This window comes from Pipistrellus kuhlii, unplaced genomic scaffold (assembly GCF_014108245.1).
Source record: "Pipistrellus kuhlii isolate mPipKuh1 unplaced genomic scaffold, mPipKuh1.p scaffold_m20_p_1, whole genome shotgun sequence".
Lineage (NCBI taxonomy): Eukaryota > Metazoa > Chordata > Mammalia > Chiroptera > Vespertilionidae > Pipistrellus > Pipistrellus kuhlii.
In genome coordinates, this window is record NW_023425404.1 from 177,027,354 (window position 1) to 177,045,178 (window position 17,825).

At 38.1% G+C, this 17,825-nt stretch overlaps 1 protein-coding gene across 2 annotated transcripts in view; it reads right to left on the reverse strand.

Annotated features, from left to right (window-relative positions):
• Positions 1–5,319: 5,319 nt before the first annotated feature.
• UBE2K (ubiquitin conjugating enzyme E2 K) overlaps positions 5,320–17,825 on the reverse strand; it is a 52,838-nt gene continuing 40,332 nt past the window's right edge. For both annotated transcript variants that reach the window (XM_036418282.2, XM_045573316.1), the window contains exons 5-7: positions 9,967–10,066; positions 6,159–6,287; positions 5,320–5,598 (exon numbers count right to left, since the gene is read on the reverse strand). In XM_036418282.2, coding sequence (XP_036274175.1) covers positions 5,524–5,598; positions 6,159–6,287; positions 9,967–10,066 — 304 coding nt within the window. In that variant the 3' untranslated portion in view covers positions 5,320–5,523. The remainder of the gene's footprint in view (positions 5,599–6,158; positions 6,288–9,966; positions 10,067–17,825) is intronic.

The following is a 17,825-nucleotide window of genomic DNA, read 5'->3' on the forward strand; positions in this document are numbered from 1 at the left end:
AAATCGCGGGCCGAATGGTTTACTGAACAGTCATAAACTGTCATTGTGATGGAAACGCAGCGGAGTGCAGTGATGACAGCGCGGTGCGGGCCACATTGCAAGGCCTGGCGGGACGGATTTGGCCCGCGGGCTTGTGTTTGACACATGTGATCTATCAGCATAGTGCAAATACTAATGAAATGAACATTACATGCATACATAAATAAAAAGTATATTGCTATAGGACATACTCCTAAAAGCCTTATTAGAAAATTCATGTTATTCACTAAAAAATCTTTAAATCTTTGATGAATCAAAACATGTACCAAGTGTTTACTACCCTTTAAATCTGACCATTCTTTGCTGGGGATTGGCATGAGAGCTCCCTTGAATTCCATGTTATCCTTGTTTTTAATAAGACCAGCTTGCTCCATGAAAAGAGCACTTCATATTGGTATTCCATTCAGGAGCAATTCCATTTCCAGGTCAGAGAGACTCATGACTGCTGAAAGCTTGTTATGAATGCCCTAGAGATACAAAGTAATCGTCAGTTTGCTATATAAAATAATTAGTACAAATCCTAATCAATATGAACTCTTCTAATTATCGTTACTAACGGAGGCAGGGGTAACCCAAGGACAGTGACCCAGGACTTTCTGAAACAATTCAGAGTCCTTTCTATGGTAGTAATCTTTCCAGAAAGACTTGTGTGCACTATGAACACAGTTACTTTCAATACTCTCTAGATTATGCCAATTTTTAAATTAGAACCTCGTTAAGCCCTAGCCGGTTTGGCTCAGTGGATAGAGCGTCTGCCTGCGGACCCAAGGATTTGGGGTCAATTCCGGTTAAGGGCATGTATCTTGGTTGCTGGCTCATCCCCAAGTGGGGGATGTGTAGGAGGCAGCTGATGGATGTTTCTCATCGATGTTTCTGGCTCTATACCTCTCCCTTCCTCTTTGTAAAGAATCAATAAAAAAATATATTAAAAAAAAAACCTAAATGTCTGTTTTCAAATAAACAATTTTAATTAGAATAGAAAAAAATTTCAACTCATTTTTAAACTCAGACCCAATATAATTTACTGCATCTATCATCATCATGCTCATCATTTTGAAACTTGCCTAGGAGAAACCACTACCTGCTGCTTTTGCTTGTTTAAAGTAATGTGGAGGCTTAACTGCCTGCCCATATGAATGCCCAGAAAGAAGATATAAACCATTTTCAGGAAAAAACAGGCATGCATTTATTTTTAAGAATTCCCAGTAAGGGGGGAAAAAAAATTCAACATCTTTAAAAATGTGTTTATTTTTTTTTTAAAAATCAGTTGTGTACAAAAGTGTTTCGTAGTTTTAATTCTCAAGACAAATACCCAACCCTCCCCCACAGCCCACCCTGCTTCATGGTCTTTCTGGTAACCCACCCACGTTCCCCATACAGGAGTTAACGGCTTAGGACAGACCCTCCTACAGATTTATCATCACTAACAGATGGTGGAGAATAGAGATCTAGAGAAGCTAACAAGCAAGGTTCGTTCTCAGTGAGGTTAATGTGAATCCCTACAATGGCAGTAGACTTCCAGCAGACACCACGACAAAGCACCATCAATTGCTGAAAGCTAAAAAATAGATATTATTTTCAATAGTATTTCATTTTCTATTGGAAAAGTCTTTAAATTACATTAAATAAGTCTCTTTCCCCCCAAAAGAAATAGTCTAGCTTTTATTATGATGCCTGTAAAAAGTAGGTAACAGCAAGCACACAAGGATTGGTTAACAGCACAGTGCAATGATTGATAGCCACCCACCTGCTAGAACCAAACTGATAAACTGTGTCACACCTGATTCTATATGTATAGCAGCATGGTTAAGATAACCAAGCAAAAGGTGACACATTCTCAACTTACATTTAGGCGATGGTCACAGGTTTATGAGGGTAGATCAGTCCAATAAAGCGGTAGGAGAGCAGGACAAGATACTGACATTCCCCTACCCCTGGGCCACAAGAGTTTTGATCCATGTTGCAGCAGTGCAAATAGAACATGTGACATAATATGTAGACACGGCAGAAAAGTCACATTTGGGGGAAAGGCTATTTATCAGTAAATACTTCAAGTTGCCTTCTTCCCTCGTGATAGCAAAGAGCTGTTATTAAGCATTATTTTAAACTGATACTAAAAGAATAGAAATGCAAAATTCTTAAATCAATGGTTTGTACCCTGGAATTGAAATTTCTTGAACTAGAAAAAGTGTTTCACACACCATTTTGTAAAAGTCCATGAAATAAAGTTAACTGTAAACAGACAGCTTCCTTTTTCATATCCAAACATGCTTTCCATTTATGTACAAGGATACCTGGCTCCAACTCTGCCCTGCCCGAATTTCTCTGAAATTTTTGAAGCTACAAAATGCGTTCTTTCCTCTGTTGCTACAAGATTGTGGAAACATTATCTTACTCCTATTGCTGAGTTTTAAAAGCTCAAATCAGGTGTAAACTTATAGCCAAGATCTACTTTCACATTGATAAACTTATTAAGCAGCCTAAACAGTAACATGATATGCTACTTTCTGTAGTGCATAAGTAAGCAATTTCCACCGAACTGCCAATTCTCTTGGATACTACTTAAAAAAATTAGTTTGCATAGTTTTAAGCGTCACCAACAACCACAAATGTGAAAAACACCCCCCCCATCAGTCTTACTTTCATTTCCTAGATTATTCTTCTTAAAAGCAAAATACTCAGAATCCAAACATATTTATAAAATTGAATGTGTTGTGTTTCAGTAAACCATAGTCACAATTCCAAACATTTGTGGGAGTTAACTCAGAGCATCTCATTTAGTACAAGTTCTTCAAATATTTATAAACTACTTACTCTATACTGGTTTGGGTCACAAATAGCTATTCATTCTTTCCGTAATCTGTACTGAAATGTTATACAATTATTTGTTGTTTTAAAAGTCAGGCACATTCTCACAGAATAGATTTGATTACAATAAAAGCCTGCTGGAGTATCAGTTGACTTTTAGCAAGTCTGCCTGCTGTAAATAGGACACCACTAAATATATATATATATATATTTAACCATTATTTTGAGGCTTTTAAAAAAAACTGGAAAATCACAAAAAACTGAGAATTATAAAAATAATTTTTACCAGGGTACCTTTTACATAGACTTGTACTTTTAGTGTCCTTTTTCTAAACATATATAAAAGACAAGAAGGAAAAAGAAATTGCTTTAATATCTTTGTTTAGGAAAATAAATCCACCTATAGAGAAATATGGAAGAAAAAAAAAAATAGGATGACAGTGTTCCCGAAAGGAGAATTATCACATTAAATGAAAATGAGGTAAATAAATTTTGAAATGAAAAAATCCATTATGGAGAACCTCTCAAACCAAATATTTTACTTTTCAATTTCCTGGGCACTGGGATGTTGAATTACAGTTGGATGAATAGGTACTCTTTGGGCTAATGTGCATAAAAATAAGAGGCAAGGTATAGCTGCCTCCCAGAGCTAAGTAATGCTTGCCGTTTAGTAACCTCTGAGTCTCTCCTTTGTTTAACCACAGGACAATTAAATATACCCTGAAAATATAGGCAAATAGTAAACTGGGTAGGTGTCTGATATTTAAAATAATCCAAATGTATTACCAAGCTGCCCTACACTTAAAAAAATTCTAACCAACAATGCAACAAAACTGTCCACATTTTCACATAATTCCAACCTTACTTCAAAATATAAAGAAAAGTACAAAGCATTAGTTATTTAAAATAAATAAAGAAAAATCTTGTTTCCTTTGGCATCTTTAGAAAGAAACTAAACTACAACAATTTAAAGGAGGTGATTATATAAAGAAATTTATGCTTAAGCAAACATATAGGGGAAAAAACATAGCAATTTGTGTTTAGTATGAATATCTACTGCTAGAGTTTACTATTGATTAGGAAAGCCTTACAAGTTTTTGGAAGAACCTTCACATCTTTAACATTACAATATATTTAACAATGGTTCTTTTATTGCTTCTAAGATTATTGAGACGTCAATGAAATTATGCTGAATTTATGGTTTAAAATTATTTTCCAAACACTTAACAATTATAATTTAGGATAAATAACACTTGAAGAAAACAAACCTTTTGTAATAGGACTTTCAATATACAGCCTTGCTTTAATTAATTCCAATTCAATTACATTTTTATTATTTGCACTGTCCTGAAAATTTAATAAGAACTGTTTTTCTATGCATAGGACTGCCTGCATAAATCTATTTCAACCTTCATAAAATAGTCACATTAGTGTTTGAACTTGCAAAACTAAAAATCTTCAAACTTTAGAATTTAGAATGAAATGTAAGTTTAATACACAGAAAGTCTGACTATATGTACAAGAGAAGGTCAAGTTTTCAGTTTTCGTATTATCAGAAACATCATAAAGAAAGCTAGATTTATAACACATTTCTATTCCTATGTGCATCTGAAGTATGTACAATTAAACACCAACACAGCTTTCATGGGTAAATAGGGGGAAATGCAAGCAAGAGTGACTTTTAAAGTATCTGATAAAGCAATCTCTACAAAGCCAAAATTAGACTAAAAAACTGCAGTTGGTTTATTTTGTCTCTTCTGTTTCTCAAAGAAAAACTTCATCAGCTTAAAAATAGATGTCAAATTCACTTGAAAACTAAGTTGGGTTCTTTTATTATTAAATCTTGGGGATACTGCAACATCAAGTATTTACTGATTTTGCAAGAGAAAGTTGGCAGCTCCCTCTTTACATTATGACTTCACATCGGAACGTTTTTAAGAGTAAAGAACTGTGACATAACATTCCATATGGACAACCTAAAAAAAAAAATGAAGCAAGGGATACTGTCCTTTAACACAATTCCCAGAGAACTTACTATTAGGATATTAGCTGTGTGTGGTAAGAGAGGAAAAATAAATACAGTGTCCCAGTCTGCTGACCAGGACAAAAAGGCTCTGAAGAGGTCACCATCTTCATTCTAGATAAATCTCAAGTTTAAGAATTCTCAAATGCTTAAAATGGTGGTCTTTTCAGCTGCCCATCTTAAGAAGTCAAGTACAAGCATGCAAGTAAATTCACAGGCACAGAGGATCCATGTTAAAAACAGGTAAGGTAGCTGTGATGCAACACCAACAATTTGAATGGTCCTGACACACTCAAAATATTACCTTAATTATTCAACAAAACCCTGAAGCAAACTCTTGCTATTCTGATACACTGCTAAATACTAAAGTAGCATGTTTTTTCCATGGTTTCGCTTAGCTCAAAGAATTTTTACACTATTAAGGAAAAAAAAAATTAAAGTATTTCCCCTTTTTAAATTTACACAGACGTTTAATTAGCTTTATTTACAGAGCAGGGATGTTTTTTTTTTCAGTCTCCAATGGTGCCTAGATAACATCATTAGGCAAGAATGCCAGTTTAAAAGAAATCTATGCAGAATCCTAAAAATAACAGATGTTGAGGCTCCTCAAGAAGGGACAAGCTTGACTATATCAGCAGCTCTCTCAATATGCCTCAGTTACTCAGAAGCAATTCTGTTGCAGTCTCTACATCCCATGATTTTGAAGACAAGGCCACTATTACAGCATTCTGTAGAAATAAAAAGGGGGAAAAAAAAAAAAATCAAATCTCAAGGAAATATCTTAAATCACTCCCTTTGTATTAAGAAACCACAACTTGTTTTGTTTTTTTTTAATCTTTATGTTGCATTGCACTTGTGCATAAAAAAGCTTCTAAAACAAATGACTGGAATGAGTAAAAAGAAAAAAAAAATTACTGATTTTTAAAAACAAGAAGTTCATATATCAAAACTAAATTTAGAGTATTTTTGAAGCAATTCTGTCAGCCAAGAATTTGCCGCAATCGTTTAAAATCAATGAATATATCAAAATTACCATGCCTTGCCGAGACCGGTTTGGCTCAGTGGATAGAGCGTCGGCTTGGGGACTGAAGGGATCCGGGTTCGATTCCGGTCAAGGGCATGTACCTTGGTTGCGGGCATATCCCCAGTAGGGGGTGTGCAAGAGGCAGCTGATCGATGACTCTCTCATCGATGTTTCTAGCTCTCTATCTCTCTCCCTTCCTCTCTGTACAAAATCAATAAAATATATTAAATAAAAAAAAAATCAGCATGCCTTTATGTTACTTACCCTATCAAAGCCCATAGCACATAGGTTTTCTATTTTTTTGGTGTATTCTGGACTAGAAACTGGTGCTCCAGCATACACATGTGCCCAGAGTCGAGCTGTCTGTTTGAACATTTCAGGATTTTGCTTGTACTACATGAGGAAAAAAAATTGATTGACATGACAATAGAGTAGTAACTAGCTAAGTTCTAACTGCCTAATAACTGCTTTTTCTAGATAAAACTAATGTAGGTTTTAAATATTGTTGATTCACTCTCTACTACAAACAAACTAACATTATTATAAGCTAGAATTCATAAGTTATATAGATGAAAGAAAAACAAAGACAAATAACATTTATCAACTCTGATCTCCAATTTCAACAAATGTAAGTATTAGAAAACTAATGCTAAGTCAAGTGAGGTCTTAGAGATTGTTTCTAATTAGAGATGGTTCTAAATACTGTGTAGGGCAGATATTATACAACTAAATAGAATTATAATTTCTAAAAATAAAAATTACTAGTTTTTAAAATAACATGGACATTAATTAACCACAGCTCAGCTAGAATACACAATTGGACTTTACTGTTTTGCTAGAGCTGTATCAGTGAATAGCTATTTAAGAAAACCCCATATATCAACAATAAAGATTTTTAAAAAAGAAAAACACATGTACAAAGCCTAACTTATATCACATGTTTTGAGATGATTATGAAATTACCATACAACATTTGTAAAAGATAAAAACTTCCTATATGGATTGAAAAGAGGTAAATTTATTCTCAAACATTCCATTATTTAATAAAGCAAAGTATACATTTAAAGTAATTGTGGAGCCGGGACCGGTTTGGCTCAATGGATAGAGCGTCGGCTTGGGGACTGAAGGGTCCCAGGTTCGATTCCGGTCAAGGGCATGTACCTTGGTTGCGGGCATATCCCCAGTAGGGGGTGTGCAAGAGGCAGCTGATCGATGACTCTCTCTCATCGATGTTTCTAACTATCTCTCTCCCTTCCTCTCTGTATAAAATCAATAAAATATATTAAAATAACTATGGAATTCACTTTCTTTCAGAAGTATTTTACACATCTTTAATATTTTACCACCGAGATTTTGTTATATTTAATGATAAATATATTTTCTAATATTAATTCTTAACAAGGAAATAAGCCAAATTATTGGCTTGTTTTAGGAACTAGAAGAAATCTTTGAGTCCACCTCACCACTAAATAGGAACCAAAGCTGGGACTCAGGCTATGCTTCTAAGTACCAACACTGAACAGATAGCACATACATACATATAACATGTAAAACCGTAATTCTAAGCACTCAGAGACAGAGTATTTTAACAAGAATATACATATAATAAAACAAGGAGTGAACAACTTTGAGAGAAAAGAGAAACTTGCTGAGAGGAAAAGTTCCATCAGGCAGCCCTGGTTGGTGTGGCAGAGCCATCCTTTATCCTTTACCAAAAAAAGGGCATGAGTTCTATCCCTGTTTGGGGTGCATACAGGAGACAAGTGATCAATGCTTCTCTCTCATATCAATGTTTCTCTCTCTCCTTTTCTCTCTCTCTAATCCTCGGGTGAGGATTAAAAGGTCCTGGGTTTGACTTTGATCAAGGGCACTTATGTCAGTTACAGTCTCGATCCCGGCCCCAGTCAGGCAGTTCTGGAGGCAACCAATCCAATGTCTGTCTGCCTGCCTGCCTGTCTGTCTCTGAGCAATGTTTCTGTGTGTGTGTGTGTGTGTCTCCTTCCCATCCTCTCCCCCCTGCCCTTCTTTAAAAGTCAATGGAAAATTATCCTCGAGTGAGGATTTACAAACAAACAAAAAATGTCCTATGGCAGATCAGGTAAAATGACATGTAGAAATGCATCTCTTTTTAAAAAATATATATTTTATTGATTTTTTACAGAGAGGAAGGGAGAGAGAAAGAGAGCTAGAAACGTCGATAAGAGAGAGACATTGACCAGCTGCCTCATGCACACCCCCTAGCAGGGATGTGCCCGCAACCAACGTACATGCCCTTGACCGGAATCGAACCTGGGACCTTTCAGTGTGCAGACGCTCTACTGCTGAGCCAAACCGGTTTCAGCTAGAAATGCATCTTGAAAAAGCATGAGGTTGAGGAACAATAAGAATTTAGGGAATTAAGCTGGGTATGTAGATAGTTCAAATCATGGAGGAACTCTGCAAGTTCAAGAATTGAGACTTATTGCACTAGCCGGTTTGGCTCAGTGGACAGAACGAGGGCCTATGAACTGAAAGGCCCTAGGTTTGTATCCAATAAAGGGCACATGCCCGGGTTGCAGGCTCGATCCTCAGTGGGGGGTGTGCAGGAGGCAGCCAATTAATGATTCTCTCTCATCACTGATGTTTCTATTTCTCCCTCTTCTTTCCTTTCTAAAATCAATTAAAAAAAATCTTTAAAAAAAAATTGAGACTTACCGAGTAGGTGATAGAGCAAATAGGTTTTTAGTAGTAAAGTAAAATGAGATTTACACTTTATAAGGCTAACCGGTATCAATGTAGAACATGGGGGAAGAAAGAGGCTGAGGAAGGGGAGTTAGTTCTATCACAGCATTAGAAATGAGAAAATTAAAAAAATCTGTACTGCTGCACCAGAGAAGTATGATGACAGACAGATACTGGGAAGAGAATCAACAAGAGAAAAAAATACCTGGAGAAGAATTCCAAAACTGTGACTTGGATATTTAACTACATTGATGATGTATCATAGAAAGATAGACGAGTCTGCAGGCTCTAAGATTCTGCATTGAGTTTTGGGAATGCTATGCTGAGGTACTCATGGACATTCAGATAGAGCTATCCAGTTCCAAACTGGTTCTTGGGCTCAGGAGAAAGGTCTAGTATGAACATTTTATCAATATACAGATGGTAAGTCAGTGTGGATATGATCATCCAAGTGAGTGTATATATCAGAACCAAGGAACTATATTTAAAAAGGAATAGAAAGAAGAGAAATAATTGTGGGAACTAAGAAGGAATGACTACAACTATGAAGATAAAAGAGAACTGTTATTTCAGAAATCAAGTGAAGAAAAAATTTCTATGTGAAAAATCAATCCTAATGGTTTAGATAGAAGTTGGCAAGCTTTCTTAAAAGATCAGATAATAGCCGAAACCGGTTTGGCTCAGTGGATAGGGCGTCGGTCTGCGGACTGAAAGGTCCCAGGTTCGATTCTAGTCAAGGGCATGTACATTGGTTGCAGGCACATCCCCAGTAGGGGGTGTGCAAGAGGCAGCTGGTTGATGTGTTTCTCTCTCATTGATGTTTCTAACTCTCTATCCCTCTCCCTTCCTCTCTATAAAAAAAAATCAATAAAATATATATTAAAAAAAAAGATCAGATAATAATTATAATAGAGTACATGTAGGCAAATGTTAATCATAGAATATAGGTTAGGTAGGTATATGGATGTTCACTCTAATTCTTTTAACATTATTTGTTTGAAAATTTTTATAATATGCTAAAAAAAAAAAAAATCTACCATATCCCAATTAACACGTTAAGCACCCAACCCCTTTTGTCGTCCGGACGGGAAGTATAGTGTCAGTCATTGGTGACTGACAGGGCACTTAACGTGTTAAGCTAATACGTTAAAAATCAAGAAATTATCTTTTCAGATTAAAGAAAGAAGAAATTAACTTTTCACTAATATATCTGACAAAATAACCTATTGCAAGAACCATTTCCAAATTTGGGTCTGATAGAAGTATGCTCATATGTTAACAATGAAAACCACTAACGCAGAGACTAACAGGTAAGTATAGATGCATCTTTCAAAAGGAGCAGCTATCATACCTGATTTGCTACTACTGCATCCTGTGGATCATCTGGTTCTGCAGCTGCCAATAGTGCTTGCAACGACAATAATACCGTGCGGAGAGTCATTGCTGCTGCCCTAAAATTAAAAATAGAAAAAAATCAAGTTAAAGAATGCTCCACATGACAAAAGCAAAGTAGATGTTTTCTGAATAAAACATAACTACTGGAGTGAAAAGTAGCCCAGGCTTTATCTTAATTATATAATTAAGTCATAGAATTTATAATTATATTATTTGTGTACCATATTTTTTTCTTTACAATGACTCAGTCTTTCTATCTCTTTTTGGTTTTAATACTCACCTGAGGATATTTTTCTATTGTTTTTTAGAGAGTGGAAGAGAAAGGGAAAGATAGATATATCAATGTGAGACAAACACGCACCCTGCATACACCCTGAACAGGGCCTGGCCAGGGAGAAGCCTGCAACTGAGGTAGGTGCCCTTGATCAAAATCTAACTCGGGGCCCTTCGGTCCATGGGCTGACGCTCTATCCACTGAGCCAAACCAGCTAGGGCTGATTGATGTTTCTTCTTTTTTTAAAAAAATGTGTTAATTGATTTCAGAGAGTAAGTGAGAGGAAGTGATAGATAGAAACATCCAGGATGAGAGAGTCATGAGTCGGCTGCCTCCTGCACATCCTCTACTGGGATTGAGCCTACCACCCGGGCATGTGCCCATGACCAGAAGAATCGAACCCGTGACCTTCGGTCTGCAGGCCGACACTCTATTCCCTGAGCCAAACCGGCTAAGGCTGATTGATGTTTCTTACATTGAAGTCTCTCTCTCTCTCTCTCTCTCTCTCTCTCTCTCTCTCTCTCTCTCTGGGTCATTCTATTTCTTAAGACAATTCAAACTGTCTTGAACTAGCTTTGTTTTTTTTCTTGTTACTGATATCTTCAGATAAGCTATATCCACTGACTCATTTCCTACCCATTTCTCTAGACATAAAGTTAAAAATAAAGTGATATACTAACATGGGGAACTTAGTTTCAATGGCACTCTAAAGACAATAAGACATCATCAAGCACATCTCTTTTACTTTCAAGACAGCCTTGCCCAGCAGGTCTGGCTCAGTGGTTGAGCATCAACCCATGAACCAGGAGGTCACAGTTCCATTTTTGGTCAGGCCACATGCTAGGTTTCTGGGAATGATCCCCAGAAGGGGAATGTGCAGGAGGCAGATGATCTCATTACTGATGTTTCTATCTCTCCCACTTCCTTTCTTTATGAAACCAATAAAAAAATAAATAGTAAAAATTAAATTAAATTAAAGGCCTGGCCTGTTTGAGTCAGTGGTTAGAGCCATGGTTCTCGGATCTGAGATCTCCAGGACAGGGTCAGGGCACATGCAGGAGGCAACCAATCTCTCTCTATCCCTCCCTAACTCCTTTCCTCTGTCTTTAAAAATCAATGGGAGCCTTAGCTGATTTGGCTGTGATTTTGGTCAAGGGCATGTAAGTCGGTTGCAGGCTCGATCCCTGGCCCTGGTTGGGACAAGTGTGGGAGGCAACCAATCAATGTTGTCTACCATGTTTCTCTCTGCCTCTGCCCGACTCTTCCACTCTATAAAATTCAATGGGGGAAAAAAAATCCTCGGGTGAGGATTAACAACAAAAAATAGAAAAATTACAAAATATTTAGTCTGGCCCTAGCCAGTTTGGCTCAGTGGATAGAGCATCGGCCTGCAGACACAAGGATCTCAGGTGCAATTCTGGTCAAGGGCATGTACCTTGGTTACGGGCACATCCCCAGTGGGGGATGTGCAGGACCGGCTGATTGATGTTTCTCTCTCATCAATGTTTCTGACTGTCTCCTCCTCTCCCTTCCCCTCTATTAAAAAAAAAAAAAAAAAAAAAATCAATAAAATATACTTTTCTTAGAAAAGTCTGAAAAGATTCCTTAGCATTTTGAAATAGAGCAAGTTTTTGCTTAAAATATATCACTTAATTCAGTGGTCACCAACCTTCAGGACCTCACACAGCAATGGCCAAATTCATTTGCTTCTAAATATATTAATAAAGCAAATATGTATCTAGAAAATGGTATCTACCTAACGAGCAAGGATTCATAGCATTTCTGTTAAATATTAATATAGAAATTTTTATAAATGTAAGCATAATAGTGAAATATTTAAGATCTTGAAACTATTAAACAAATATATGCCCATTTTCACCACACTAATTATATCATTCTAAAATACTTCTTTTTCAGTTGGGGGTCTTCATTTCAACCACACATAGAGAAAATTAGTAAGTGACTGTGTTCTCAATTTCCCCAGGATAACATATAAATAATGCCACCTTGGATGTTTAGAACAGCGTTTTTCAACCGCTGTTCCGCGGCACACTTGTTGCCTGGTGTGCCGTAGGTGCAGACAAGACAAGAATTTTATAATTTTTCACTATTTTGTTTACTTAATATTTCATAATAAAGTAATTATAAAATACTTTCTTTGTGTTTATTTGATTCCTATTCAAGAGAATTACTTTATATATAGTCAATATAGGCACAGAGTTAAATTTTTTAACATTTTCTAATGGTGGTGTGCCTCGTGATTTTTTTCATGAAACAAGTGTGCCTTTGCCCAAAAAAGGTTGAAAAACACTGGTTTAGAAGACAAAATAACTCATTACCAAGAATGGATAATGTCTTAAGGCAGTGAGTATAACAAATATGCTTTCACCAACTAATAACATCGGTAGCACTTGGGAACTTCTAAGAAATGAAAATTTTCAGCCTTATCCCAGACCTACTGAATTAGAAACTCTGGGGTGTTTTAACAGGTACTCCAAGTGAGTCTGAGGTATGATAATCTTTCAGAAATACTGCTTTAGTGCATTATAGATTAAGCTCATTGAGAAAGGCTATTTTCAAAAAATATATATATTTTATTGATTTTTTTACAGAGAGAAAGAGAGATATAGAGAGTTAGAAACATCGATGAGAGAGAATCATCGATCAGCTGCCTCTTGCACACCCCCTACCGGGGATGTGCTGGCAACCAAGGTACATGCCCTCGACCGGAATCAAACCCAGGACCTTTCAGTCCGCAGGCCGACGCTCCATCCACTGAGCAAAAACGGCTTCGGCGAGAAAGGCTATTTTAACTGATAAAATAAGTATCACATCTGTATGTCTATATTTTATGTATTAGAGAAAAATCTATACAAGTTGTTCTTTAAAATGTTATCAGAGTAAATCTTTATTAAATCTAATTTATTCTTTTAGAGAAGCTAAAGAAGTAAGAAAATACTGGTTATGCTAAAAACTGGCTGAAATGCTAAACTAATATTAAAAAGAGAATAGGATTTAAAAAACATTACATATTCTTATCTAATAGAAATTTCTATTTCTGAAATAGAGCTGGGAAAATAGAAGTGCTTCTTTAGACTAGCTTTAAAATTTCCTAAAGTTTACACAAGTTCTTTTTCCCTTCCTCTTTTATATTTTATTGTTGTTTTGTTTTTTTTTACAGAGAGGAAGAGAGAGGGATAAAGAGCTATTATAGAAACATCAATGACAGAGAAACATCGATCAGCTGCCTCCTGCACACCCCTTCCGACCGGAGTTGTGCCCGCAACCAAGCTACATGCTCTTGACCAGAATCAAACCCGGGACCCTTCAATCCGCAGGCCAACGCTCTCTATCTACTGAGCCAAACCGGTCTCGGCTACACAACTTCTTTTCATTTTTCTAATTTAATTTAATTTTATTGATTTTTTACAGAGAGGAAGAGAGAGGGATAGAGAGTTAGAAACATCGATGAGAGACATCGATCAGCTGCCTCTTGCACACCCCCCACAGGGGATGTGCCCGCAACCAAGGTACATGCCCTTGAAAGGAATCAAACCAGGGACCTTTCAGTCCACAGGATGACGCTCTATCCACTGAGCCAAATTGGCTTTGGTTATTTGTGGTGTCTTTATTGTGAAGATACTCACAAACCATTATAGACCTTCTTATCACTTCATGAAGTGGAAGTTAAAGACCTAAAGGTGAACATGTTAAAAGGGATTCTATTGTTTGCCCTCAAAATGAAAGAAACAACTGGAAGTATAACTTTAGATACAATTTATAACAATCTCAATGAGAAATTGTACATTTTCAATATGCTTCATAACAATTAGTATGTTGGGGAGGTATTTATGAACCATTAAGAATTAGTTGAATAAAGAAATTTGAAATCTGCCTAGCCGGTTGAACGTCAACCTATGAACCAGGAGGTCAAAATTCAATTTCCAGTCCTGGCATATGCCCAGGGTTGTGGGCTTGATCCCCAATAGAGGGTGTGCGAGAGGCGGCCAATCAATTATATATAATATTATATATATATATATATATATATATATATATATATATATAGAGAGAGAGAGAGAGAGAGAGAGAGAGAGAGAGAGAGAGAGAGGGGGGGGGGAGAGATACATATATATAGATAGATAGGTATATATCTATATATTGTATATCATTATATATATATATAAAGCATATATATAATTATATACACTTTAAAGATATATATATATATTTTTAAAATATATTTTATTGATTTTTTTAAGAGCGAAAGGAAGAGGGATAGAGAGCTAAAAACATCGATGAGAGAGAAACATCAACCAGCTGCCTCCTGCACACCCCCATTGGGGATGTGCCTGCAACCAATGTTCATGCCCTTGACTGGAATCAAACTCGGGACCCTTCAGTCTGCAGACCGATGCTCTATCCACTGAGCCAAACTGGTTTTGGCATATATTTCTTTTTTAAAGATTCACTTGTGCACCTCTCATATGCAATCCTTACCTACTCCCACCACTGCCCTAATTTTTATCATCATAAAATAGCTTTGACTCATCTTAAATTTCTTAAAAACAGAATCATGGTGCATACTTCTTTCTGTCTGGCTTTTGTCACTCAGCATGTCTATGAGAATCATACCTGCTGACTGTGTCAACGTACTATTGCTATACTGTACAGTGTTTTACTGTACAATAAAGCCATTAGATATCCGTTATCCTGTTGATAAACATTTGGGTTATTTCCAATGTGAGTAAATCTGCTATAAATATTCTTGCACAAGTCTCTTGGTGGACATATGCACTCATTTCTCTTGGATATATACCTATGAGTGGAACTGGTACTGGGTACTGGCCATATTGAAGTTGTATGTTTAGCTTTGGTACATAATGGTTGGGCGGTTAAACCATATTTGTATCAACAATTCATGAGAACCATTTACAAGTGTGTAGTGGTATCTAATTGTGACTTTAATTTATATTTCCCTGATGATTAAAGATGCTGAGCAGAGCTTATCAACCATCTAAATAATCTCTTAATGCCTGTTCATGTCTTCGAAAGGGCAGTATCATTGAGAGCAATTTTTATGTGTTGTCATTTTCTTCCTCAGGTAAATTAGACACTTTAGTCCTGATAGGTGAGGGGGAAAAAAAAAATCAGAAAATAGTTTCCACATAGACTAAGAGTAGGGGTTAAGGAGGAGGAGGTTGTGTGCAGTGTCGGGGGAGGGCCTGATCAGCAGTGACCCTGGCTGCTTCAAGGGTGGGAGAGGGAGGTAGGGCGGGACCAGCAGCCTGGGGGAGGAGCGAAGAGCAAGGAGCGAGGCAGGGCCAGGCAGGCAAAAGCCGCAAGGGCTGCTGTTCTGTGGCCAAGGTCAGGGTTCATGCAGGAGGCAACCAATAGATATGAACCCCTCACACTGATGTTTCCCTTTTTCTTTCCCTCTCTCTTCCACGCTCTCTAAAAATCAATGGGAAAATATCCCTAGGCAACTTGAGGGTGGATAGTGTTTTAATAGAAGACCAAGATTGAAAAACTGCTTTCTAGCATATCTGTCCCATATTATTAATATTCATTCAATTTATTTTTCCTAAGATTACAATCCTATAGTTTTCTCTTTTTTGAAATTGATTTTAGAGAGGAAGAGAGCGAGAGAATCACTGATCAGCTGCCTCTTGCACACCCCAGACATGTGTGCTCTGACTGGAAATCGAATTGTGATACCTTAGTTCATAGGTTGGTGCTCAAAGACTGAGCCACGCTGGCCAGGCTACAGTTTTCATCAAATTCAAGTTCTAAAGTCTAAGCATCCACACTTAAACATTGATACCTACTAAATGTCAATTATACTTTAATGAGGGGCCTGGTGCACAAAATCGTGCAGGGGTGAGGGGTGCGTTGGGGTGTACCTCAGCCCACCCTGCACTCTCCAATCTGGGAGCCCTCAGGGGATGCCCTACTGACAGATTAGGTCTGCTTCACGTGGTTCTCCGCTTTCTGTGGGGGCCCACGGCCAGGGGCAAGCAGTCTCCCCCAGTCTGCTGTCTGCTCCCTTCTGCAGGGAACATTCCTTTCCCCGGCCCCAGCCACTAGCATGCACACCATGAGTGCCGGGGTCTGGGGGATGCTCCCACCCTGCCCCTGGCCGCTCAGTGCCTACATGTGGGCCTACAGGCTCAGAGTGGCCTAGCTCCCGAGGACACCTGTCCCCAGGACGCAGGCTGCTTGGTGCCAGCATACACGCAAGTGGCTGCAGGGCGGGAACACATAACGGATGTTCCTGCCCCTGTAGGCCTGGAGGGGCCGGGGGCATTCCTGAATTTCCTGAATGGCCTGAGTCCTAGGACACCCACCCCTGGGATCCAGACCACTTGTCGTTGGTGCAAGCAGCTGTCCCACCCCCGGCCGCTTGGTGCCTGTGTATGCAAATAAACCTGCCATCTTTGTTGGGTTAATTTGCATACTCACACCTGATTTGGCTGGTGGGCATCGTGAGTCAAATGCATCTTTCTCTTTTATTAGTGCAGATAAAGCTGGGGATGGTGGGGTGGGCAATGGGGAGATAAGGACACATACGTAATACCTTAATCAATAAAGAAAACAAAATTAATAAATAAAGCTGAAGAGGGCACGGAGAGAACAAACCCATGGATATCCAGTCTCAACTATTTTATCTTATGGGTCTTTGCTATCTTTTAATATTTTAATTATCCTATATAATAAAGAGGTGATATGCAAATTGATGATCACTTCAACACACAATATGGCCGCCCCCATGTGGACACAAGTTGGCTGCCACAAGATGGCCAGCAGGAGAGGGCAGTTGTGGGCTATCAGGCCAGCTGGGAAGGACCAGGCCTGCAAGGGAGAGCAGTTGAGGGAGATCAGGCCTGCAGTGGAGGGCAGTTAGGGGCAATCGGGCCAGCAGGGGAGCAGTTAGGCGTCCATCAGGCTGGCAAGGGAGTGGTTAGGGGGTGATCAGGCTGGCAGACAGAGGCGGTTAGGGGCAATCAGGCAGGCAGGTTGGGAGCCAGTAGTCCTGGATTGTGAAAGGGCAGTCAGACATCCCTAGAGGGGGTCCCAGAATTTCGTGCACCAGGCCTCTAGTACAGGTATCAAACAAGACTACATTTCAGCTATATCACCTGCCTTATGAAATGGACAAAGTTGATAAAAAGTCTTTTGGTACAAAAGTTCAAGCTCTCCCTATATGTCTATATGTATCCCATAATCATTCAGCTATCTACAGAGAGATAATCAGAGGTGGTAGGACTGCTGGCTTAACTCTGAGCAACAAAGAAAGTTAGTGGAAGATTTTAGTCTGGAGCTTTATTTATTTTAAAAGAGGTGGCTATCATTCCACTTGTTGAGAAGAGCCTGAGCAGGGAAGGGTCAGAAGCAGTGAGGCCAGCTACCATAATCATTCAGGCAAGAGGTAATGTGACTTGAATCAAGGTGGTAGTAGTGAAGCTACTAAGATTTTGGAAGTCCTACCAACAGAACTTACAGACAGGGTACAGAGTACCAGAGAAAGAAGAACTAAGGAC